The sequence below is a fragment of the Mobula hypostoma genome, chromosome 9, assembly GCF_963921235.1.
Source record: "Mobula hypostoma chromosome 9, sMobHyp1.1, whole genome shotgun sequence".
Lineage (NCBI taxonomy): Eukaryota > Metazoa > Chordata > Chondrichthyes > Myliobatiformes > Myliobatidae > Mobula > Mobula hypostoma.
Window position 1 is genome coordinate 77,221,862 of NC_086105.1, and position 26,574 is coordinate 77,248,435.

The 26,574-nt window shown below is 42.1% G+C and overlaps 1 protein-coding gene across 3 annotated transcripts in view; it reads right to left on the reverse strand.

The window, feature by feature from the left end:
• Positions 1-293: 293 nt before the first annotated feature.
• The window catches only part of tmem65 (transmembrane protein 65), a 107,495-nt gene continuing 81,214 nt past the window's right edge, over positions 294-26,574 (reverse strand). For 2 of the 3 annotated variants that reach the window (XM_063058507.1, XM_063058509.1), the window contains 2 exons: positions 19,762-19,867; positions 294-3,918 (listed from right to left, as the gene is read on the reverse strand). In XM_063058507.1, the coding sequence (XP_062914577.1) occupies positions 3,817-3,918; positions 19,762-19,867 (208 nt within the window). In that variant the 3' untranslated portion in view covers positions 294-3,816. The remainder of the gene's footprint in view (positions 3,919-19,761; positions 19,868-26,574) is intronic. The other variant, XM_063058508.1, reaches the window with a different exon arrangement.

Genomic DNA, 26,574 nt, shown 5'->3' on the forward strand with positions numbered 1-26,574 from the left:
CTCAGCCTGAAACGTCGACTGTACCTCTTCCTAGAGATGCTGCCTGGCCTGCTGCGTTCACCAGCAACTTTGATGTATGTTGCTTGAATTTCCAGCATCTGCACAATTCCTGGTGTTTACATTTACCCTATCTACCTCCCTCAATATTTTGTTTACCTCTAATAAATCTCCCCTTATTCTCCTGCGCTCCAGTGTATAAAGCCCTGACCTATACAGCCTCTCTCTATAACTCAGGTCACCGAATCCCAACAATATTCTTGTAAATTTTCTCTGAACTCTTTCAATCTTATTGTTATCTTTCCAATACCCAATATCTGAAAACATGATGAGATGAAAAAAATGTCAAACTATATGATTGCATATGAAATTTTTAAAGGTTCATAGTAACATCTGATCATTAAATGAAAATGATTCCTATATTTATTTAAACAGCAAATTATATACAAGTGATATTTTAATATTGAACACAAATTTATGATATAAACATAAAGCTGAAAACTACAAGCCAATACACTATTTCACTGCTCACAGAAAAATAAATATGCTTGCACAAAAAAATTGTGAAGTAGTTACATTATAATCAAGGCCACGTGGATCACTGCTGTGTGCAGGTGATAACTGAATGTCTGCACCTGCTTCATGCTTTTTTAAAAAGGAAAAATAATCGGTAACTCTGATCAACACTGATGAAGTTCTACCCACCCCAAACATGATTTTTCTGCACCTCCTAAGGTCTATAATCATCTTTTTTTCCCATTTTCTCCACATCAACAAAATAAAAATTCTTATTATTCATGCATGGTTTTGACTTTCAACCCAATTACTTTTAACTGTGAGATTAGCAATGCAAATTAGATACATCAAGTTTAACCGTGAATTCCCTTGTGTTAACATCAAAATAACAAGCAAAAAATAGTAGCTTGGACTGTATATATTTCTGTTTGTATTTTACAAAGGTAATCAATAAGCAGTAACAAATGGTTCTTCATTTTTCTACATTTAGTCATTCCCACCATAATTCTATAATTAACAAAAATGATAACCCACCTTCCTACAAACAAAGCAAACCTTAGAAGAGCTCAAAATTTAATTTAATTTGCACCATTAGTTGGACTTTTGACCAGATATTTCATTCTTATCAGTTCCCCTGCAATGCGTTCATTATCTGGTAGATATACATTAAGTTGGAGACTTGCATTTCTAAAAGTTGTGATGGCAGTGGTAACATCTACAGTAAATAACAGTTCAGATTAATTGGAGTCATAGAACACTACAGCACAGAAGCAGGCCATTCGGCCCATCTAGTCTGTGCTTAGCTGTTATTCTGTCTAGCCCCAATGACCCCCAGCCATCCACCTACTTATCCAAACTTCTCTTAAGTGTTAAAATTGAATCTGCATCCATCAATTCCACTGGTAGCTTGTTCCACACTTTCACCATTCTCTGAGTGACAAAGTTCCCCCTTACGCTCCTCTTAAACATGTCTTCTTTCACCCTTAACCTATGACCTCTAATTTTAATCTCACCCCTCAGTGGAAAATATATGTCTCAGAATGTAATTTTCTTCTTGTCTACATTTTATTGGACTATGAAACCACAAAGCAGCTACTAGGGTCCACATTGTCAACAATTACAAATGCATTCTACATGACAGCAAAGTTGTCTTCAATATCTAGTAAATATGAATATTCTAAATTACCTTCATTTACACACGTTTTTATTACTTGTTGGTTTAAACTGTTTAAAATGAATCTTGAAACAAAAATATATGAAAATAAAAATACAGAATTCTCAGCGATCCAATGCTCATGTTACAAGAGACACAAATCCTGGTACTTTATCAACAAACCAATCAAACATTCAGTTCTGCAAATCAACTTTGAAGATCTTGAACTAATTTATCATATTTTGGTGCCCAATTTCTTGCAGATTTAGTCTGGACATATCTGAAGCTTGGAGGCAAGTCTCACAGACAGTCATCAGAAACATTTCATAACATCAACCCAGTTCATCTTTCAGGAGTCTTTCAGAATTCAAAATTTAACTGTTGTACAGTGCAAGATTTCACTTGACATTTGGAGATGATGCATGCAAGATGGAATGGTGGAGCAGACTCGACGGGCCAAATAGACTCATTCTGCTCCTGGGTCTTATGGTTTAAGATCAAGAACCAGACAAATCACCACTGGCAATTTTAAATAATTGGACTAAAATCTCACTGTCAAGTTTAAGTTTATTAGCCATCAATTCTAGTACACTGCATGAAAAAAATCTCCTGTAAGATAAGTTGTGTGCTTAGTCGGAAGCAGCATTTTTGATATTCAGTACCAGCAAAGTGCAACACAGATTCAATTTGTTTAAAACAATGAATCATCTCAGTTTTAATAATTTTCAGTTTTATCATTTGTTCTAACACAAGAGCCCTGACCCAAAACAATAATTCAGTTTAAATCTCCACTGCTCTTTGGCCTACTGTAGATCCAACAATTTTATCAACACTATTGGTATTTTACTCTCATTATTATTTTAGGCATCACATTCAAGTAACTCGGCCATAGATCGTTCCTTGGATGCAAAAGGAGGAGGATTGGGTATCCCATCCCATAAAAACCCAGAGCAACAAAAATACCAACAGAAGCTCCAAAGACCTCATCCTGGGAGAGGATGGGCTATAGCTGGGGACAACCTGAAAGACTGGTCCAGGATAAAGGACTCTGGCGAGCTGCTGTCAGTGGCTGAAGCCCCATAGGGGTGATGGGCTTCAGTGAGTAAGTAATATAATACAAATCAATACATGCATTCCAGTCCACATTCCCTTCAGAAGGAAAACAATAGGACCCGAGGGAAAGAAAGGCTCATTCGCCCACAACCATAAAGTAGTAAAATAAAGGGCCGATATGGGAAAGAAAACAAACAGTTCAGATATGTTTCTCACTCCAGCCATCCTCCACAATGATGCCGATAGGTATAATTTTTACTGTTGAACTTCCCCTCAAAATATCAACTTCAGTTAAAAAGTCATTATTTCTGCCCTCACAGCAGAACCGCTAGTTAGAAAGTCCAAAGAAAAGGTCAAATTAAACCAAATGATATTTTAACAGAATATTTTCAATCTTTAAACTTTGTATTTGAATAAACAAAACACATTGTCTTACATTAGCACCATAATATTGAGATTGGAGTGATCTTTCAAAGTGCTTATTCAGCAGTATTTTTGATTGAACTTAACAGCACTGCAACTCAAAGCGAGCAGTGCCTGTAACTACTACTATTTAGTGCTGTTCTGGAGTTCAAATGTAGTCCAAAATATCAAGTTGAAATGCAAAAAGTAAAATTGTAATAAGTATTACATGAACATAGAAATACAACTTTAACTTTCACAATTAAATAAAACGCACATTTGCCTTTTATCAAATCATAAGACTTAAATATTGCAGCATCTAAAATGTAAACCTTTCAAAATAGGAATTCATCAGTTGTGAGAGATACATAATTTAATATCACTGCTAAGACGTGTTCTACAACTAGATTTATTGACAGAAATGTTTATTGACTACTTGACAAAATAAATTTTCAAAGTATCACAAATGAGGAAGGAAAATATGGCAGTCTGACATGCAGTGAATCTGTACTTTAAAGATCACGTGACTGCACTTTGAGTGACTATGTCTGCTTTTTGGATAAAAAAATCAATCAATATATTCTCCATGATTGTAGTAGTGACACGAGGTTTGTCCATGTTCCTGGTCTGGATTGATTGCCCATTTCCCAGTATTCCTTCAGAATGCCAACAGATGAAGTGCTCAGTAAACTAGTTCAGTTCTTGGGTTCCTGCTGCATTTCCTCATCTTCTGCTTTAAAGAAAAGTAGTGGAAACATTCCTAGTAAGCAACCAATGGTCACTCCTATAACTTTTCCCTAAAAAAAGGAAAAAATTTAAGATATTTTAAGTAACCTAAGTAACACATGGCATAATCAGAAGATAATTCAATTCACATTTCCAAAGAAGATTAGATTTAAAGATTAGTTCTACTGATCACACATACATCGAAACATACAGTGAAATGCACTGTTTGCATCAAATCAACTCAGCAAGGATTGTGCTGGACAGTCTGTAAGTGTCACCACACTTCTGGCGCCTATATAGATTGCCCATATCTAACAAACCCTCACCCATCCATCCTTGAAATGTGGGAGGAAACTCGCATCATCACGGAGAGAACCCCAATTGGTGATCAATGGAATAGTAAAGCACATTCCTATGGGCAGCAGTGGGAAATGAACCCTGAAGGGTCTGCTTCCATGTTGTATAACTATTGAAATAAGAGCTACGCAAATTACTGGCTTGGGCAGAAACTACTGCCATGTGAAGGGTAAGAGGATAAGACATGAAAGAATAGGACTTATCAAGTGTGGCAGTGGGAAAGTGTGTATGGAACCGGAGAAAGTAGCAGAGGTACTTAATGAATACTTTACTTCAGTATTCACTATGAAAAAGGATCCTGGTGATTGTAGTGATGACTTGCAATGGCCTGAAAAGCTTGAGCATGTAGATATTAAGAAAGAGGATGTGCAGGAGCTTTGGGAAAGCATCAAGTTGGATAAGTCAAACAACAGGAATTCTGCAGATGCTGGAAATTCAAGCAACACACATCAAAGTTGCTGGGGAACGCAGCAGGCCAGGCAGCATCTGTAGGAAGAGGTGCAGTCGACGTTTCAGGCCGAGACCCTTCGTCAGGACTTATCCCTTCGTTGGATAAGTCGCCGGGACTGGATGAGAAGTACCCCAGGCTACTGTGGGGGGGGGGGGGGCGAGGGAGGAGATTGCTGAGCCTCTGGCGATGATTTTTGCATTATTAATGGGGGTGGGAGAAGTTACACAGGATTGGAGGGTTGCAGATGTTGTCCCCTTATTCAAGAAAGGGAGTAGAGATAGCCCAGGAAATTATAGACCAGTGAGTCTTACCTTAGTGGTTGGTAAGTTGATGGAAGAGATCCTGAGAGGCAGGATTTATGAATATTTGGAGAGGTATAGTATGATTAGGAATAGTCAGCATGGCTTTGTCAAGGGCAGGTCGTGCCTTATGAGCCTGAGTGAATTTTTTGAGGATGTGACTAAGCACATTGATGAAGGAAGAGCAGACGATGTAGTGTATATGGATTTCAGCAAGGCATTTGATAAGGTACCCCATGCAAGGCTTATTAACAAGTAAGGAGGCATTGCTTTGTGGATCCAGAACTGGCTTGCCCACAGAAGGCAAAGAGTGGTTGTAGAAGGGTCATATTCTGCATGGAGGTCGGTGACCAGTGGTGTGCCTCAGGGATCTGTTCTGGGACCCTTACTCTTCATGATTTTTATAAATGACCTGGATGAGGAAGTAGAGGGATGGGTTAGTAAGTTTGCTGATGACACAAAGGTTGGGGGTGTTGTGGATCGTGTAGAAGGCTGTCAGAGGTTGCAGTGGGACACTGATAGGATGCAAAACTGGGCTGAGAAGTGGCAGATGGAGTTCAACCCAAATAAGTGTGAAGTGGTTCATTTTGGTAGGTCAAATATGATGGCAAAATATAGTATTAATGGTAAGACTCTTGGCAGTGTAGAGGATCAGAGGGATCTTGGGGTCCGAGTCCATAGGACGCTCAATGCAGCTGCGCAGGTTAACTGTGTGGTTAACACATACGGTGTATTGGCCTTCATCAGTCGTGGAATTGAATTTAGGAGCCGAGAGGTAATGTTGCAGCTATATAGGACCCTGGTCAGACCCCACTTGGAGTACTGTGCTCAGTTCTGGTCGCCTCACTACAGGAAGGATATGGAAACCATAGAAAGGGTGCAGAGGAGATTTACAAGGATGTTGCCTGGATTGGGGAGCATGCCTTATGAAGACAGGTTGAGCGAACTCCACCTTTTCTCCTTGGAGCGGTTGAGGATGAGAGGTGACCTGACAGAGGTGTATAAGATGATGAGAGGCATTGATCGTGTGGATAGTCAGAGGCTTTTTCCCAGGGTTGAACTGGCTAGCACGAGAGGGCATAGGTTTAAGGTGCTTGGGAGTACGTACAGAGGGGATGTCAGGGGTAACTTTGTTTGTTTGTTTGTTTTTTACGCAGAGAGTGGTGAGTGCGTAGAAAGGGCTGCCGGCAATGGTAGTGGAGGCGGTTATGATAAGGTCTCTTAAGAGTCTTTTGGATAGGTACATGGAGTTTAAAAATAGAGGGCTGTGGGTAAACCTAGTAATTTCTAAGGTAGGGACATGTTCGGCACAACTTTCTGGGCCGAAGGGCCTGTATTGTGCTGTAGGTTTTCTATGTTTCTATAATTGTTAACTAGGTGCTTCCTGATGCTTCTCAGAGACGAGGTGACCTACTGTGCCAGAGGTATCAAAATGAAATTTTCCTATTTTGTTTCCTTCTTTGAATGACAGCTGTTTTTTGACCTCTTCCAGCAGGCAAGGCGCAGTTGTGGAGTTTTGTAGCATAGATCACCTGCTTAAGGGGTGCTGCAACAACAACCTTGCACTCAACACCAAGGAATTGATTGTGAACTTCAGGAAGGGCAAATGCGTAGCAGTTCTCATTGATGAACGGGCGAGCAGTTTCAAGGTTTGGGTGTCAACATCTTTGAAGATCTATCATATTGATGCAATTACAAACAAGGCATGTCAGCATTTATACTTCATGAAGAGTTTGTGGTGATTTGGTACATCAAGCAAATTCCTACGTACTGCATGTACCATGGAGGGCATTCTGACTGGTTGCATCACCATCTGGTACAGAGACACCGAGGCACAGGATTGGAAAAAGCTGTAGAGGGTTATAAGCTCATCCATCTCCATCATAGGCACTGGCTTCATCACAATCTTCAAAAGGCTATGCCTTAAGAAAGCAGTATCCACCATTAAGGACCTCATCACTCAGGACGTGCACTCTTTTCACTGCATCCATCAAGAAGCCGGTACAGGACTCGGAAGATACACACTCAACACTTCAGGAGCAGTTCTTTTGCTCCGCCATCAGATTTCTGAATAGGTAATGAACCCATAAATACTACCTCACCATTTTTCATCTCTTTTTACACTATTTATTTAATTTAATTTTCTTTTTATATTAAAATTCTTATTGTAAGTTACAGTTTTTATTTTAATTTTTGCAGTTCATGACATGTTAAACCTGATTTTGATTCTTATTCTGACGTAAAGGGGATTAACTAACATTTTGTTTGGGAGTGCACTGCAGTGAAGTTCAGCTGCACAAGGTCCAAGGTGACATGAGCTAATAACAAAGGACTGGATGGCCATATGACTTCCTTATGTGGACATGACCAAGGTAAGCGTTGGTGCATTCTGGGAAGTGGCAGCTAGATACAGAGTAAAAACTAGCCACCAGCATTCAAATTCACATTCATTTATTTAACGAAACACAGTAAAATGTCTAATTTGTATTAACAAGCAACAGAACCTAAAGATGTGCTGGGGCAGCCCACAAGTATCAGCACATAATCCGGCACCAATCAAACATGCCTACCATCAAGAAGAAAGGATGAAGGATCAACTTTAATCACCACGTACATTGACATGGATCAGGAATTTGCTGTGGTGTGTTGGTCAGGGTGCAACATACAACAAAAAAAACAGCATTCAACAATTAAAATGTCGATAACTGAAGGGTCCCTGCATTCAACAAAAAAAAACAGCATTCAACAATTAAACTGTAGATAACTGAAGGGTCCCGGCTAAAGATACATAAAAAAAAAATGAAGGCACTGATAGAGATTTCCCCAAAGAAGATGGGTTTGAAACTGGGAGCTGAGACTCAAGTGAGGGATACAAGGTTTTCAGGGGAAATTGAGATGAATTTTTCTTTCCACCCAGAGAATTGTAAGAATTAGGAAGTTAGAGACTGACTACATTTAAGAGGAATCGAGGCAAATGCATTAAGTGCCAAGGCTTACAGGTCTATAGACCAAGAAGTGACACAGGCAGGCCCCAAGTTATGACAAGGCTCCATTCTCAAGCATGGTGCACAAGTCGAAGATTAACAAAAACTGTGTGGGAGACATTGACGGAAACAGCGGTGATGGGAGAGCAAGCAGGCATGGGTAAAGCAGCCTTTCTAACTCAGGGAATGAGTCAGTACAACTAAATTCACTGCTAATTGTTACACTTCAAGTGGTGGTGGTGTTGGGAGAGAGTGGAGAAAACGCACATTGGAATTCTCCATTCCCTTCCCTTCCATTCTTATTCAGGAGATGCCTGCAGCCCCACAGCAGCCGGAATATCCACCAAGACAGTCTCCTAAACACTGGTCCATACCCACAGGCAGCCCATAATTCGCGGGTTCACAACCTAGAAAAAACCTGTAAACAGGTTTAGTACAAGAGAGTTGCATGAACATAGTGTACCAGGGCAGTGTCTAGTTCTGTGGTCTCTACCATACTGTGCAAAAGTCTGGCACATGTAAAAGTGAAGATGCTTTCAAGAATAATGAAAAGTTTCTAAATACAAAAAAATATTATAAAGGGCAGTAAACAGTAAAAACTAAATCAAATCAATATTTGGTGTGATCACACTCTGCCTTTAAAACTGCATCTTAGGTAAACTGCCATGCAGTTTTATAAGAAAATTGACTGATAGGTTGTTCCAAGCATCTTGGAGAAATTGTCACAACTCTTTGGCAGACTTTGACTGTCTTACTTGTTTCTGTCTCTCCAGATAAACCCAGATGTTGAAATCAGGGCTCTTAACTTCTGGTTAAGATGGTACTATCGACAGCTCACTGGTAGTTAAAAAGTTGAGAATTCAACTAAAACCATCTCTAAAAATTCGTTTTCTAAGGTAAATTGTGTTAAATCATCACTGCAAACAGTGAGAAGGGCGAGTGATGGTGAGGTGAGTTCGCGGGGGTGAGCCAGGAGGGTGTGTTGCAGAATCGATGCAAATGGAATGAGCCATTCGGAGAGGGGAAGATGGGGCAGTGGAGTTCCGATGCCTCTAAAATTGGCCCAGGTATGAGGCTGGATCGCTCTGGATGCCAAGCTGACTTAGACCGTAAGACCACGAGATACAGGAGCAGAATTAGGCCATTTGGCCCATCAAGTCTCTTCTGCCATTTCATCCCGGCGGATCCAATTTCCCCTCAGCCCCAATCTCCCGCCTTCTCTCTGCCCCAGTCTCCTGCCTTCCCTCCGCCTCAGTCTCTTGCCTTTCCTCTATATCCCTTCATGTTGGAGAGGTGTTCTTTTTAATGAAATTCTGCACCCTTTTTTCTCCAAACATACCTTTGCTCATTGCGGCCAAAAAGTTCTATTTTAACTTCATCAGTCCACAGGACTTGTTTCCAAAATGCATCAGGTTTGTTTAGATGTTCCTTTGAACTTTTTGAATAATTGGCTGCAATGTGCCAAGGTGTGTTTGGAGAAAAAAGGGTGCAGAATTTCTTGAAAAGAAAACCTCTCCAACAGTTAATCACGGGGTGGATCGATCATGCTCTGGGCTTGTGTTATAGCCAGTGGCACGGGGAGCATTTCATTGGTAGAGGGAAGAATGAATTCAATTAAATACCAGCAAATTCTGGAAGCAAACATCACACCATCTGTAAAAAAAAAAGCTGAATATGAAAAGAGGATGGCTTCTACAACAGGATAATGATCCTAAACACACCTCAAAATTCACAATGGACTACCTCAAGAGGCACAAGCTGAAGGTCTTGCTATGGTCCTCACAGTCCTCCAACGTAAACATCATCGAAAATCTGTGGATAGACCTCAGAAGAGCAATGCATACAAAACGGCCCAAGAATCTCACAGGACTAGAAGCCTTTTGCAAGGAAGAATGGGTGAAAATCCCCCAAACAAGAATTGAAAGACTCTTAGCTGGCTACAGAAAGTGTTTACAAGCTGTGATACTTGCCAAAGGGGGTGTTACTAAGTACTGGCCATACAGGGTGCCCAAACTTTTGCTTCGGGCCCTTTTCCTTTTTTGTTATTTTGAAACTGTAAAAGATGGAAATAAAAAAGTAATCTTGCTTAAAATATTAAAGAAATGTGTCATCTTTAACTTTATGCCTCTTGGAAATCAGGTCATCTTTTACTCGCTTAGCTATTCACAGTAGCAAATTTTGATCAGGGGTGCCCAAACTTTTGCATGCCACTGTATAGATATAGATTTGGTCTCCACAGCTGCCCATGGCAAAGAATTCTACAGACTCACCACTGTCTGGCTAAAGAAACTCCTCCTCATCTCCATTCTATAAGGATGCTCCTGTATTCTGAGGCCATTCCCTCTGGTCTTAGACTCTCCCACCATAGGAAACATCCTCCCCACATCAATAAGGTCACCCTCTCATTCATCTGAATTCCAGCAAATACAGTTCCAGAGCCATCAAAAGCTCTTCATATGACAAGCCATTCAATCCTAAAATCATTTTTGTGAACCTCTTTTAAACCCTCTTCAGTTTCAGCATATCCTTTCTAAGATAGGGGCCCCAAAACAGCTCACAATACTCCAAATGAGACCTCACCAGTGCTTTACAAAATCTCAAAATTACATTCTAATTTTTATATTCTAGTCCTCTTGAAATGAATGTTAACATTGCATTGCCTTCCTCACTGCAGTCTCAACCTGCAAATTAACTTTAAGGGAATCCTGCACAAGGATCCAAGTCCCTCTGCACCTCAGTTTTGTTTTGTATTTTTTCTCTATTTAGAAAAAGTCAACTCTTTCATTTCTTCTACCAAAGTGCATGACAATACACTTCCCGACACTCTCTGCCACTGCTTTGCCCATCCTTCTAATCTGTCAAAGTCCTTCTGAGTCTCTCTACTTCCTCAAAACTACCTGCACCTCCACCTATCTCCATGTCATCTGTAAACTTTGCAAACAAAGCCATCAATTCCATCATCCAAATCATTGACATATAAAAAGAATCAGTCTCAGCACAGATCAATGTGGAACACCACTAGTCACTGGCAGCCAACCAGAAAAGGCCCCCTTTATTCCCACTCTTTACCTCCTGCCAATCAGCCACTGCTTTATCCATGCTAGAATCTTTCCTGTAATACCATGGGCTCATAGCTTGTTAAGCAGCCTCATGTGTGGCACCTTGTCAAAGGCCTTCTGAGAATCCAAGTACACAACATCAACTGATTCTCCTTTGTCTACCCTGCTTGTTATTTCTTCAAAGAATTCCAACAGACTTGTCCGGCATTATTTTCCCTTGAGAAAAACATGCTGACCATGGCCTATTTTATCATGTGCCTCCAAGTACCCTGAGACCTCATCCTTAAAAATCGACTCCAACATCTTCCGCTGAGGTCAGACTACCTGCTCTATAATTTGCCTTTCTTCTCCTCTCTCCCTTCTTGAAGAGTGGAATGACATTTGCAATTTTCCATTCTTCCAGAACCATTCCAGAATCTAGTGATTCCTGAAAGATCATTACTTATGCCTTCACGATCTCTTTTCACCACCACTCTTTCAGAACTCTGAGGTGTACACTCTCTATTCCAGGTGACTCTTCTATCTTCAGACTATTTAGTTTCCAAAGAACCTTCTCTCAAGTTATGGTAACTTCACACTCTTCACGACCCCCGACATCTGGAACTTCCATCATACTGCTAGCATCTTCCACAGTGAAAACTGATGCAAAATACTTATTCAATTCATCCACTATTTCATTGTCCCCATTACTACCTCTCCAGCATTGTTTTCCAGTGGTCCAATATCCACTCACACTTCCCTTTTACACTTTTGGTATCCTCTTTAATATTATTGTCCAGCCTACTTTCATATTCCATCTTTACCTTTGCAATGTCTTTTTAGTTGACTTCTGTTGCTTTTTAAAAGCTTCCCAATTCTCTAACTCCCCACTATTTTTGCTCCATTATATGACCCCGCTTCATTTTTTTTAAAATACTAGCTTTGACTTCTCTTTTTAACCAGTTGTGTCATCTTGCCTTTAGAATACTTCTTCCTCTTTGGGATGTACATATACTACTACTTCAGAATTGCTTCCAGAAATTCCTGCCATTGCTGCTCTGCTGTCATCACTGCCAGTGTTTTATTTCTCCCAATCAATTCTGGCCAACTCCTCCCTCATGCATCTGTAATTCTCTTTACTCCACTTTAATACTGATACATCTGACTTTAACTTCTCCTTCTCAAATTTCAGGGTGAATTCGAACATACTATGATCACTTAACCCAGAAGGTTCTTTTACATTTTGCTCTCCAATCAAGTCTGGCTCACTGAACAATGCCCAATCCAAAATAGCTGATCCTCCAGTGGGCTCAACCACGAGCTGCTCTAAAAAGCCATCTCTAGCATTCTAGGAATTCTCCCTCCTGGAATCCTGCACCAATCTGATTTTCCCAATCTACCTGCATATTGAAGTCCCCCATGACTATTGTAATGTCCTTTTGGCATGTATTTTCTATCTCCCATTGTAATTTGTAGGTCACATCCTTACTGTTGATGGGGTGGGGGGAGGGGCGGGGTCGGTATACAACTCCTGTCTGGGTCTTTTTGCCCTTGCAGTTCCTTAGTTCTATCCACAATGATTCAACACCTTCTAACCCTATGTCACCTCTTTCTAATGATTTGATTTCAATTTTTGCCAACAGAGCAACACTGCCCCCTCTTCTTTCCTGCCCGTCCTTTCATTACAATGTGTATCCTTGGACATTAAACTCCCAGCTATAATCTTCTTTCAGATATGATCCACTGATGCCTAAAACATCATACCGGCCAATCTGCAACTATGTTGAAAGTTCATCGACCTTATTCCATATATTGCACGCATTTAAATATAACACCATGCTCCCACATGGATCATAAGCCATTCATTATCCCTACCATTCATGTACCTATCCAAACTTCTCTGAAATGTTAAAATAAAGCTCACATGCACCACTTCCGCTGACAGCTCGTTCCACACTCTCACGACCCTCTGAAAGGGGAAGTTTTCCCTCATGTTCCCCTAAACCTATAACCTTTCAGCTTTAACCTATGATCTCCAGTTGCAGTCCCACACAACTTCAGTGGAAAAAGACTGTTTGCATTTACCCTAGTCACTGGCAGCCAACCAGAAGAAGCTCCTTACTCTGCAGATGCTGGGGTCAAAGCAACACGCACAACACGCTGGAGGAACTCAGCAGGTCAGGCAGCATCCGTGGAAACGAACAGTCAACATTTCAGGCCGAAACCCTTCGTCAGGACTGAAGAGGGAGGAGGCAGGGGCCCTATAAAGAAGGTGGAGGGAGGGTGGTAAGGAGAAGGCTGGTAGGTTCCAGGTGAAAAACCAGTAAGGGGAAAGATCATGGGGTGGGGGAGGGGAAAGGCAGGAATAGGGGAAAGCACAATGGGTAGTAGAAGGAGGCGGAACCATGAGGGAGGCGATAGGTAGCTGGCGGAGGGGGCAGAGTGAAATAGGGATAGAAGAAGGAAGGGGGAGGGAATTACCAGAAGTAGGAGAATTCTATGTTCATACCAAGGGGCTGGAGACTACCTAGATGGTGTATGAGGTGTTGCTCTTCCACCCTGAGTTTGACCTCATCATGGCAGTAGAGGAGGCAGCAGACTGGGGGACCGCTTTGTCAAGCACCTCCGCTCCGTCCGCCACAACAGACAGGATCTCCCGGTTGCCACCCACTTCACCTCTGCTTCACATCCCCATTCGGCTATGTCCATACATGGCCTCCTCTACTGCCATGATGAGGCTAAACTCAGGTTGGAGGAGCAACACCTCATATACCGTCTAGGTAGTCTCCAGCCCCTTGAGATGAACACTGAATTCTCCAACTTCCAGTAATTCCCTCCCCCTCCCTTCCCCCATTCCAGTTTCACTCTGCCCCCTCCCCCAGCTGCCTATCACCTCCCTCATGGTTCTGCCTCCTTCTATTACCCATTGTGCTTTCTCCTATTCCTTCTTCACCTTTCCTGCCTATTCCCTCCCCCACCCCTTGATCTTTTCCCTTACTGGTTTTTTACCTGGCACCTACCAGCCTTCTCCTTCCCACCCTCCCCCAACCTTCTTTATAAGGCCCCTGCCCCCTCCCTCTTCAGTCCTGACAAAGGGTCTCGGCCTGAAACGTTGACTGTTCATTTCCACGGATGCTGCCCGACCTGCTGAGTTCCTCCAGCGTGTTGTGCGTGTTGCTTTATTCTCACTCGCTGCCTCGTGCCTGCCAGCCATTCCCCTATCCATGCCAGTATCTTTCCTGTAATGCCATAGGATTTTATCTTGTTAAGCAGCCTCACGTGTGGCATGTTATCAAATGCCTTCTGAAAATCCAAGTAAATGACATCCACTGCCTCTCCTTTGTCCACCCTGCTTGTTACTCGCTTGAAGAATTCTAGCAGATTTATCAGGGTAGATCTTCCTTTACAGAAACCATGCAGACTTTGACTTATTTTATCATTAGTCTCCAAGTACCCCAAAACCTCATCCTTAATAATAGACTCCAACACTTTCCCAATCCCATCTCCTGTACTCAGTACTTTGGTTTATGAAGTCCAATATGCCAAAAGCTTTCTTTACAACCCTATCTATCTGTGATGCCACTTCCAATTAACTTTGACCTGTAGTCCCTTTGTTCCAACGCACTTCTCAGTTCCCTATTGTTGACTGTTTTAAGACCTACTCTAGTTGCTGTTACCGAAATGCAGCACCTCACACTTGTAAGCATTAAATTCCATCTACCATTTGTCAGCTCATTGTTCCATGTGGCCCAGATCCTGTGCAAGCCATGATTGCCTTCCTTACAATTCACTACACACCCAATCTTAGTGTCTTCCGCAAAGTTGTTGATCCAGTTAACATATTATCATCCGGATCATTGATATAGATCAGAAACAACAACAGAGCCAGCACTGATCCCTACGGCACTCCACTAGTCAAGGCCTCCTGTCAGAGAGGCAACCACTCTCTGGCTGCTCCCACAAAACTAATGTCTAATCCAATTTACCACCTCACATTAGGGTCAGAGTACAGTCAGTGTTTTGGGCCAAGACCCTTCATCAGGATTCGAGAGTCTCGGCCTGAAACGTTGACTGTATTCTTTTACATAGGTGCTTCCTGCCCCGCTGAAATCCTCCAGCATTTTGTGTGTGTTGCTTAACCGAACCTTCCTGACCAACCTCCCATGTGAGACCCTGTCAAATTCCTTGCTAAAGTCCTTGTAGACAACATCCACTGCCTTTCTTTCTTCAACTTTCCTGGTAACTTCCTCTAAAATACTGTAAGGTTAGTTCGACAAAGCCTACCATGCACAAAGCCATGCTGACTATCCCTAATCAGTCCCTCTCTATCCAAGTACTCATATATCCATTCAATCCCTTAGAAAACCTTCCAATAACTTTTCCACTACTGATATCAGACTCAGTGGCCTATAATTTCCTGGTTTCTGTTTAGAACATTTTTAAACAGTGGAACAACATTAGCCATTCTTCATCCCTCTGGTACCTCTCCTGTTGCTAAGGATGATTTAACTATCTTAGCTAGAGCCCCTGCGATCTCTGCATTTGCCACCCACAAGGTCCAAGGAAACACCTTGTCAGGCCCTGGGGATTTATCCACAATAATTTGCCTCAAGACAGTAAACACCCCCTCCTCCTCCGTAATCTGTATAGGGTCCATGACCTCACTGGTCCTTTGCCTCACTTCTATAGGCTCTGTGTTAATATCCCGAGTAAATAGAGATGCAAAATAGAGATGGGAGGGGGTGGGAAGGAGATCTCCCCCACCTCTTTTTGCTCCATGCACAGATTACCATTCTGATCTTGCAGAGAACCAATTTTATCCCTTGTAATAATTTTACTCTTAGCGTATCTGTAGAATCCCTTGGGATTCTCCTTTACCTTGTCTGCCAGAACAACCTCATGCTTTGTTTTAGCCCTCTGGATTTCCTTCTTAAGTGTTCTCTTGCATTCCTTATACTCTGTAAGTACCTCATTTGTTCCTGCCCACCTATACCTGTTATGCACCCCGATTTTTTTCTAAACCAGGGCCTCAATATCTCTAGAAAACCATGCTACCCCACACTTTATATCTTTACCTTTTATTCTGACAGGTACATACAAGCTTCGTACTCTCAAAATTTCACTTTTGAAGGCCTCCCACTTTCCAAGTACACCTTTGCCAGAAAACAGTATGTCCCAATCCACAATGCCAGATTCTTTCCGATACCATCAAAATTGGCCTTTCTCCAATATAGGATCTCTACCCACGAACCCGACTTTTCTTTTACCATATTTACTTTTGAAATAATGGCATTGTGATCACTAGATGCAAAGTGTTTCCCTGTACAAACTTCTGTCATTTGCCCTATCTCATTCTCTCATAGCAGATCAAGTATCTGCCGCAAAGTTTCTGCTTGGGAGAGACCTTACTGATGCAGTATGACTACTTTGTGTCGTGTTGTTATGCACTCTTGCCATAGGCAAGTTAAATTGTCGCATCTGGTACACCCTCTCATTTTGGTTTGGCTGTGTTTTGCCTAGTTTGATTCCTTCTACATCTGTTTCTGTTACAGTTAATCAGTTTCGTTCATGCACCCCATAATGTTAACCTGTTTGTTATCTTTGTTTAATCAGGCACTGCGCTATATACCTACAGAGTAATCAAGTTTTTAATTGAAAAGTTGTCTATTACTTAATATGTTACTTTCTTTAAGGAAATACAAAAAACATAAGATTTAATTTTTTGGAAAATGAATGTTTGGAAATCTAAAATTTGCTCTTTTCTACAGACACACAAATGCAGAAGACAAAAAAAAACATCTGAAACAAAATTTATCTAAAAAATTTAGGGTGCCTAAGACTTTTGTACAGTACTGCTTGATCACAGAATATAATTATTTCCTTCTCCCAGAAAAGGGGCATCTCCATTTACAAGTTAATATGGGTAGGGTATAATATCAAGGATCAACTTCATTCACCATATACATTTAAGGAATTTGCTGTAGTATATTGGCACAACATGAAACAAAAAACAACTTCCAACAATCATAAGAATAAAAAATTTGATAAAATAAAGTTATAAGTACAGATATGGAATAAAATGTGCATAACTGCCAGCATATCTTTACCATGTAAACAGCATTATAAAATGTGGTTTAAAGAGAAGCACAGGAGTGCTTACAGGACTGCTTTGAATCGGTGGACTGGACTGTATTCAGGGATTCATCTTTGAATCTGGATGAGAATGCTGCAGTTGTTACTGACTCATTAAAACCTGTGTGGATGAGTGTGTGCCTACAAAGCCTTATTGTACATTCCCAAACCAAAAGCCGTGGATGAACCAGGAGGTACGTTGTCGGCTGAAGGCTAGATCAGTGGCATTCAAGTCTGGCAACCCAGGCCTGTACCAGAAAACCAGGTATGATTTGCGGAGAGTTATTTCAAGGGTGAAGAGACAATTTTGAACGAGGTTGGAGACGATATCAGATGCACGGCAACTCTGGCAGGGTCTGCAAGACATTATTCCCTACAAAGCCAAACCTAATAGCATGAATGGAAGTGATGCTTTACTACCAGATGACTCAACGCCTTCTATGCCCGCTTTGAAAAAGAGAACACAACTACAGCTGTGAAGATCCCTGCTGCACCTGATGACCTTGTGATCTCTGTCTCAGAGGCCAATGTTAAGACTGTCTTTAAAGAGAGTGAACCATCGCAAGGCAGAAGGTCCCAATAGGGTACCTGGTAAGTCTCCAAAAACCTGTGCCAACCAACTAGCGGGAGTATTCAAGGACATTTTCAACCTCTCACTGTTACGGGCAGAAGTTCCTACTTGCTTTGAAAAAAAGCAACAATTATACCAGTGCCAAAGAAGAATAATGTGGACTGCCTTAATGACTATCGCCCAGTAGCACTCACATCGACAGTGATGAAATGCTTTGAGAGGTTGGTCATGACTAGACTGAACTCCTGCCTCAGCAAGGACCTGGACCCACTGCAATTTGCCTATCGCCACAATAGGTCAATGGCAGATGCAATCTCAATGGCTCTCCACATGGCTTTAGACCACCTAGACAACACAAACAGGATGCTGTTCATCGCCTACAGCTCAGCAATTAATACCATCACTCCCACAATCCTGACTGAGAGGTTACAGAACCTGGGCCTCTGTACCTCCCTCTGCAATTGGATCCTTGACTTCCTAACCAGAAGACCACAGTCTGTGTGGATTGGTAATAACATATCCTCCTTGCTGACAATCAACACTGGCGCACCTCAGGGGTGTGCGCTTAGCCCACTGCTCTATTCTCGGTATACACATGACTGTGTGGCTAGGCATATCTCAAATACCATCTATAAATTTGCTGACGATACAATCACTGTTAGTAGAATCTCAGGTGGTGACGAGAGGGCGTACAGGAGTGAGATATGCCAACTAGTGGAATGGTGCTGCAGCAACAATCTGGCACTCAACGTTAGTAAGACGAAAGAGCTGATTATCGACTACAGGAAGGGCAAGACAAAGGAACACATACCAATCTTCATAGAGGGATCTGAAGTTTAGAGAATGAGCAGATTCAAGTTCCTGGGTGTCAAGATCTCTGAGGATCTAACCTGGTCCCAAGATATTGATGTAGTTTTAAAGGAGGCAAGACAGAGGCTATACTTTATTCGGAGTTTGAAGAGATTTGGCACGTCAACAAGTACACTCAAAAACTTCTATAGCTGAACCGTGGAGAGCATTCTGACAGGCTGCATCACTGTCTGGTATGGAGGGGCTACTGCACAGGACCAAAAGAAGCTGCAGAAGGTTGTAAATCTAATCAGCTCCATTTTGGGCACTAGCCTACAAAGTACCCAGGACATCTTTAGGGAGCGGTGTCTCAGAAAGGCAGCGATCCAGCGCCCAGGGTACGCCCTTTTCTCACTGTTACCATCAGGTAGGAAATACAGAAGCCTGAGGGCACACACTCAGCGATTCAGGAACAGCTTATTCCTCTCTGCCATCCGATTCCTATTTGGACATTGAAGCTTTGGACACTATGTCACTTTTTGTTTAATGTACAGTATTTCTGTTTTTGCACATTTTTAAAAATCTATTCACTATACATAATTGAATTACTTGTTTATTATGTTTTATTTTATTATAATTTTTCTCTGCTCGATTATACATTGCATTGAATTGCTGCTGCTAAGTTAACAAATTTCACATCACTTGCCACTGATTCTGATTCTGCTTACAGTGCAGTGTCTAAGGTAATAGATTGGTGGGGGGCGCTAACTCGAATGTTTGATTAGATTAACAGCCCAGATCTTAAAAGTTTTTTCCCTCGGGAAGTTTTTGTTTTAATAGCCCTATAACACTTTGCAGAAGGAAGATTTTGGTAAAGCAGTCTGCTTGGGGAGTGGTGTCCGCAATGATTATTTTCCTGCCCATTCTGTCCTGGACACATACAAGTCCTGTGGGGATGTTGGAGCTTTTCTGCTGACTTGACAGTTTGCTGTCATTTTCTTATATTGTGAGAGGATGCTACAGAAAACAGACAGCAACGGCTGATGTGAGGATGCTCTCTAAGATTTAGAAATAAATATAATATTTATAAATGTCAGTATATCCTAAAACTCTGCCATTCAAGGATACCTGTTTAACTAAATACCAATGTGCAATTTGCGCTGAACCAATTTTGAGCCGAAGTTCATGTATCGGGAAGAAATGCAAACTCATTTGTTGCTCAGAAACATAATGGAGCAGAGGGCAAACGCATGTAGGACAAAGGCAGGAACACCTGAAGCCACCAGTACTCACCAGTTGTGAGCTCAGTCGAGTTTGCCACATATCGGCCTGCTTTGGGTTTAGGTCAGGACTCGGTAGCCCCAGCCTTGATGCAAGAGCCTCAACATACCCTGCAAGACTGGAAAACAAGATGTTAAATTAGTTTTCTTGTCATATTTTATAAACATTTCTTCATAATCATTCATGTAAGACTATAAGGCATTGGAACAGAATTAGGCCTTTTGAGTCTTCTCCACCAATTCATCATGGCTGATTTATTATTTCTCTCAAACTCATTCTCATGCCTTCTCCCCATAACCTTTGGGAACTGGAAGAAATTTCTTCTCATCTCTGTTCTAAAGGGACGTCCTTCTATTCAGAGGCTGTACCTTCTGGTGCTAGACTCCCCCAGTACAGGAAGCATCCTCTCCACGTCCACTCTATCTAAGCCTTTCAATATTTGATAGCTTGCAATGAGATACCCCCTCATTCTTCTGAACTCCCAGAGCCATTAAACACTCCTCATACATTAACCCTTGCATTCCCAGGATCATTCTTGTAAACCTCATTTGGACCCTCTGCAGTGCCTTTCTCAGATAAGGAGCCCAAATTCCCCGTATGCTGGTGGGAAAAGATTGCACTAGGCAACCAGCTTCCACAACATGACTGTTGTATTGTACATGAGTTTCATGGATGTTCACAGGACCGTTTGTGCTTCTGGAATGAATGGGTTGTCTTACTAAGCAAGGATGGATGGATGGATGGATGGATGGATGGATGGATGGATATACTTTATTAATCCCGAGGGAAATTTGGTTTCGTTACAGCCGCACCAACGAAGAATAGAGTGTAAGTATAGCAATACAAAAAACCCCAACAGTCAAACAACAAAATGCAAAACTATGCCAGATGGAGAATAAGTCCAGGACCAGTCTATTGGCTCAGGGTGTCTGACCCTCCATGGGAGGAGCTGCACGTTCGGTGGCAACAGGCAGCAACGACCTCCCGTGCCGCCAAATGTTGTATCATGGTGGAATGTGGCCGAAGTCCAACAGTAATAAGTTCAATAACCAGTCTGCAAACAGGTTCCTCGATCGTAATATACCCCGGATTGCACCATCCGTTGTTAGCCAGATCAGTAAGCACCCCAATCCTTCACGCTTACCGCTCTCGGTGCACTTTCGGTCAGGCGGAACGGTATTACCCACCAAACTCCTCTTCTCCAAAAGTCTCTGTTGTCTCGACCCGGTCCTCTTTCCTCGGCTTTGTGATCCCCCTCTGCATCCTCTGTGTGTTTTCCTCCGGATTTCAGTAGGGGTGTCTGCCACTCTGTTCGTTAAGCAGGCCGGAATTTGCTGGTCCGTGGAATACACAATGCAACCTTGCTTCTGTCCCGCATGTCGGGATGTAAACATTTCCAGCGCTAAAGAAAACCCAAATAAAACTCTCTCTACCAGCATGTTAGAGAGGGTGCAGCTTCGACGTGATACCGTGAGAAAAAAATACAAAAAAAAATGTAAGTTAAAAGTAAGAAGAAAGTAACAGAATAGATTGGAACGGCTGTACCAGGCTGCATGCACGACCGGCACATGCGCACAAGCGCACAGGTTATGATTTTTCCATTAGAGTTTAGAAAAGCAAGAGGAAACATAAGGGTTTTTTTCTTTAGGGAAGAGGAGGATGAGAGGTGACTTGATAGAGATAAGAGGCATAGATCAAGCATGTAGGCAGAGATTTTTTCCCAGGTTGGAAATGGCTAATCCTAGAGGCATAATATTAAGGCAATTGGAAGAAAATATAGGGAGAATGTCAGAGCTAAGATTCTTTTTACATAGAGAGTAGTGTGTGCATGGAACATATTGTCAGGGTTGGTGGTAGAAGCAGACATATTATGGACATTTAAGAAATTCTTAGGTAGGCACATGGATGATAGAAGAATGTTGGGCTAGGAAGGAGGGAAGGGTTAGATTGGTCTTAGAGTAGCTTAAATGTTGGCACAACATTTTGGGTCAAAGGGCCTACACTGGGCAGTAGGGTCTAAGTTCAGTGATAGAAAAATACAAGATCCTGAGGGGCCTTGCTGGGCTGGATGTGGAGAGGACATTCCTCTTATGGGGAAAAGGTAGAATTCAATTTTCCTTAATTTGAGGTATACTGATTACAGAGGCTTAGACTATGCAGGATCACCAGACTTTCCCCAAGCTGACCAACACTTCCGCGCAGGAGCTGACCACCGCTACTTTATCATTTCCTGTCCGTCACCGTATGTACCAGACACTCCTGTGCCTAGTAACATACAAAATGCTGGAAGAACTCAACAGGTAAGACAGCATCTATGGAAATGAATAAACAGTCAACATTTTAGTCCCAGACCCTCCATCAGGACCTGTGCCTGGCGTCACTTTATGGAGATACAATCAAACTGGGGTTGAGAGGATAAACAGCTTCTAGTTCCTTGGCATCCACATCACTGAGGACCTCACGTTGTCTGTGCACACCAGCTGTGTGGTGAAAAAGGCACAACAGTGCCTCTTTCACCTCAGACAGTTGAGGAAGTTTGGTATGGGCCCCCAAATCCCAAGAATTTTCTATAGGGGCACAATTGAGAGCATTCTGACTGGCTGCATCACTGCCTGGTATGAGAACTGTACCTCCCTCAATTACAGGGCTCTGCAGAGAGTGGTGCGGATAGCCCAATGCATCTATAGATGTGAACTTTTCCCATAATTCAGGATATTTCCAAGGATAGGTGTGAAAAAAGGGCCCGAAGGATCATTGGGAACCCAAGCCATCCCAGCCGCAATCTATTCCAGCTGCTACCATCTGGGAAACTGTACCACAGCATAAAAGCCAGGACCAACAGGCTCCGGGGACAGCTTCTTCCACCAGGCCATCAGACTGATTAACTCACGCTGATTTGAGTGTACGCTATATTACATTGACTGTTCTTTTTATTATAAATTATAATAAATTACAATGATTGCACATTTCGATGGAGACATAACAATGATTTTTACTCCTCATGTATGTGAAGGATCTAAGAAATAAAGTCAATTCAATTCAACAAGCTATCTTATTATTTATATTTGTTGTGTTTTTATTATTGTGTTCTTATTGATTTTTTTATTTGGATTTGCATTGAATACGAAGTAAAAATAACTTTGTTCTCCTATATATTAGTGTACAGGAAATGGCATTAAACAAATCTTGAATGCACATTACTTAAGACGGTCATCATATATTTTTGCAGTCGAACAAACAACTCCATGATGCTTTCATCATTACACTGGTGACAGTACAAACCAGTTTTATATTTTGGATACATTAGTGCAGTATGTAACTGACCATCACCTCACTGTAAACAGTTCTCCTTCAAGTTTCATATCATCCCAACTTAGAACTACATTGCTATTCCTTTATTTTGCCAGCTTCCTCCTCAGAGTCCTCAGCGTGCACTTAAGTCTTGTCTTGCAAAGATAAAGGTGACTGCACAATTCTAGAAACTGAATTTGGAGCCCAGGTGCACACATACCCTCCCCTCATACCTAGCACTTGGTGCTTTATGACTGTCCTTTGGATCACCCAAAATTCAATTAAACAAGCTTTATTTATGTTCACGCTCATAGGCTCTTTTTCCATATGGTTTGAGGATCATCGAAGTATGTTAATATTTTCACACGTTAATTGTACAAGCTCACACACACACAAATCTAAGGGTGACATTCTGGGTAAGCATCTGATGCACTACAGGGGTTTTCCTCACAAACCCTGCAGACAGTTGGCTATCTGAAATAAAATCTGTTAAGAGCTCTAGAAAATTACAAGAGTGCCAGGAAGGAGCTCAGGAATGGAATTAGGAGAGCCAGAAGGGGCCATGAGAAGGTCTTGGCAAGCAGGATTAAGGAAAACTGGAAGGCATTCTACAAGAATGTGAAGAGCAAGAGGATGAATTGTGTGAGAATAGGACCAATCAGGAGGGATAATGGAAACATGTGCATGGAGCTGGAGGAGGTTGCGGAGGTACTTAATGTATACTTTGCTTCAGTTTTCAGCAGTGAAAAGGACCTTGGCAATTGTGGGGATGACTTACAGTGAACTGAAATGCTTGAGTCCATAGACATTAAGAAAGAGGATTTGCTGGAGCTTTTGAAAGGTATTAGGTTAGATAAGTCACCGGGACCGGATGAGATATACCCCAGGATACTGTGGGGAGCGAGGGGGGAGATTGCTGAGCTTCTGGCGATGATCTTTGCATCGTCAATAGGGATGGGAGAAGTACCAGAGGATTGGAAGGTTGCAAGCTTTGTTCTTCTGTTCAAGAAAGAGAGTCAAGATAACCTAGGAAATTATAGACCAGTGAGTCTTACTTCAATGATGGGCAAATCGTTGGAGAAGATCCAGAGAGTCAAGATTTATGAGCATTTGGAGAAACATAACCTGATTATGGATTGTCAGCCTGGCTTTATCCAGGGCAGGTCGTGCCTGATTGAATTATTTGAGGATGTAACAAAACACATTGATGAAGGTAGACCAGTGGATGTAGTGTATATGGATTTCAGTAAGACGTTTGATAAGGTTTCCGTGCAAGGCTCATTCAGAAAGTATTGAGGCATGGGATCCAAGGAGACCTTGCTTTGTGGATCCAAAATGGGCTTGCTCAAAGAAGGCAAAGGGTGGTTGTAGATGGTTTGTATTCAGTATGGAGGTCGGCGACCAGTGGAGTTTCGCAGGGTTCTGTTCTGGGACCGCCCCCCTTTGTGATTTTTATAAATGACCTGGATGAGGAAGTAGAAGGGTGGGTTAGTAAGTTTGCTGATGACACAAAAGTTGTCTGCAGGGTTGTCAAAGATTGCAGTGGGACATCAAAAGGGTGCAGAACTACGCTGAGAAGTGGCAGATGGAGTTCAACCCAGATAAGTGTGAAGTGGTTCATTTTGGTAGGTCAAATTTGAAGACAGAATATGATATTAATGGTAAGGCTCTAGGCAGTGTGGAGGATATGCAAGATCTTGGATCCATGTCCATAGGACACTCAAAGGTGCCGCGCAGATTGACAGTGTTGTTGAGAAGGTGTATAGTGTGTTGGCCTTCATCAATCATGGGATTGACTTCAAGAGCTGTGAGGTAATGTTGGAGTTATACACGACCTTGGTCAGACCCCACTGGACTACCGTGTTCAGTTCTGGTCACCTCACTACAGGAAGGATGTGGATACTATAGTGAAAGTGCAGAGGAGATTTACAAGGACGTTGCCTGGATTGGGGAGCATGCCTTATGAGTATAGGTTCAGTGAACTTGGCCTTTTCTTATTGGAGCGACGAAGGATGACAGGTGACCTGATAGGGAAGTATAAGATGATGAGAAGCATTGATCGTGTGGATAGCCAGAGGCTTTTTCCCAGGGCTGAAATGGCTAACATGAGGGGACATATTTTAAGGTGCTTGGAAACAGGTACCAAGGGAATGTCAGGGATAAGTTTTTCCACACTGCTGGCGGTGGTGGTGAAAGCGGATATAATAGGGTCTTTAAGAGCCTCTTAGATAGGTATATGCAGCTTAGGAAAAGAGAGGGCTATGCAGTAGGTAAATTCTAGGCAGTTTCTAGAGCAGGTTACATGGTCAGCCCAACATTGAGAGCCGAAGGGCCTGTAATGTACTGTAGATGTCTATGTTTCTCTGTTTCTAAAAACAGGAAGCAGTGGAAAAATTCAACAGGTTAAGGCGGCATCTGTGGAAAGAGAAACAAAGTTTGAGTTTCAGATTAAAGACCCTTTTTAATCAGAACTTTCTCAGTTCTAAATTGAAACAGATTGTTTCCATTTCCAGGATCGCTGCTCGATCTGCTGTACTTCCATGAATTTCTAATTATATTTATTGGCAATACTTCAATATAACCCTCAACAATCCAATAGCACAAGAGGGAAACTTAAAATACAGATTCAGGTTGAGCACCTCTTATCCAAAATGCTTGGAGCCAGAAGGGTTTTGAATTTTGGGTTTCAAGTTCAAAGTATATTTATTATCGAAGTACAGATAAATTATACAATCCTGAGATGTGTCTGTTCACAGGTAGCCACAAAACAAGAACCCAATTTAAAAAAAAAGACCAACAACCAATGCAGAGAAAGACAAAAAAAAACAGAAGTTCCATTTAATATCAGAGAAATGTATGCAACGTACATCCTGAAATTCTTGTTCTTTGCAGACATCCACATCATGCAAACAATAAAGCAAGCATCAGCATTCAAAACAAAATTGAGTCCATAAGCCCGAAGCCTGGAGCAGTCAGAACAGGCCCATAGCACCAGTCTCAGTTCATCACACCACAGGGAAAATCGCTATGAAGCTCGCAGACACCAAGCACAGAGCAGTCCAACAGTCCCAGCCCTGAGGACAGCAGAGCAAAATGTCACAGAGCAGAACCGGCTCACCCCTTGCCTCCAGTCCTGACACCTTGCCTTTTTCAGTCCATCTAGCCTGGTATTTAAATTGTCCAGGCACTGGATCATCCCCTGCAATTAGACCTGGGCCAGTTCCGGCCCAAACCAGTCAACTCTTAGATGGATCCAACCTCGCTCCCGATTTCAGTGGACAGGCTTCAAAAAAAAAAAATTCAACTTCAACTTTTCTCCACTCTGCTCATTCCAACTCTGTCTCCAATTCAGACTGACTCCCACATGCCTCGACCTCGCTTCAACTCCGCCCTGCACCCGCATCCTTCGATCCTCTGATCAGCCTCGCATTCAGTGACGTCTTCATTGTTTGCGGTGATGGGTTACCACAATTTTCCACATAAAAAGTGTTATTAGTAGAGTGTTTAGTCATATTTGTTGCTTTGCAAACCACC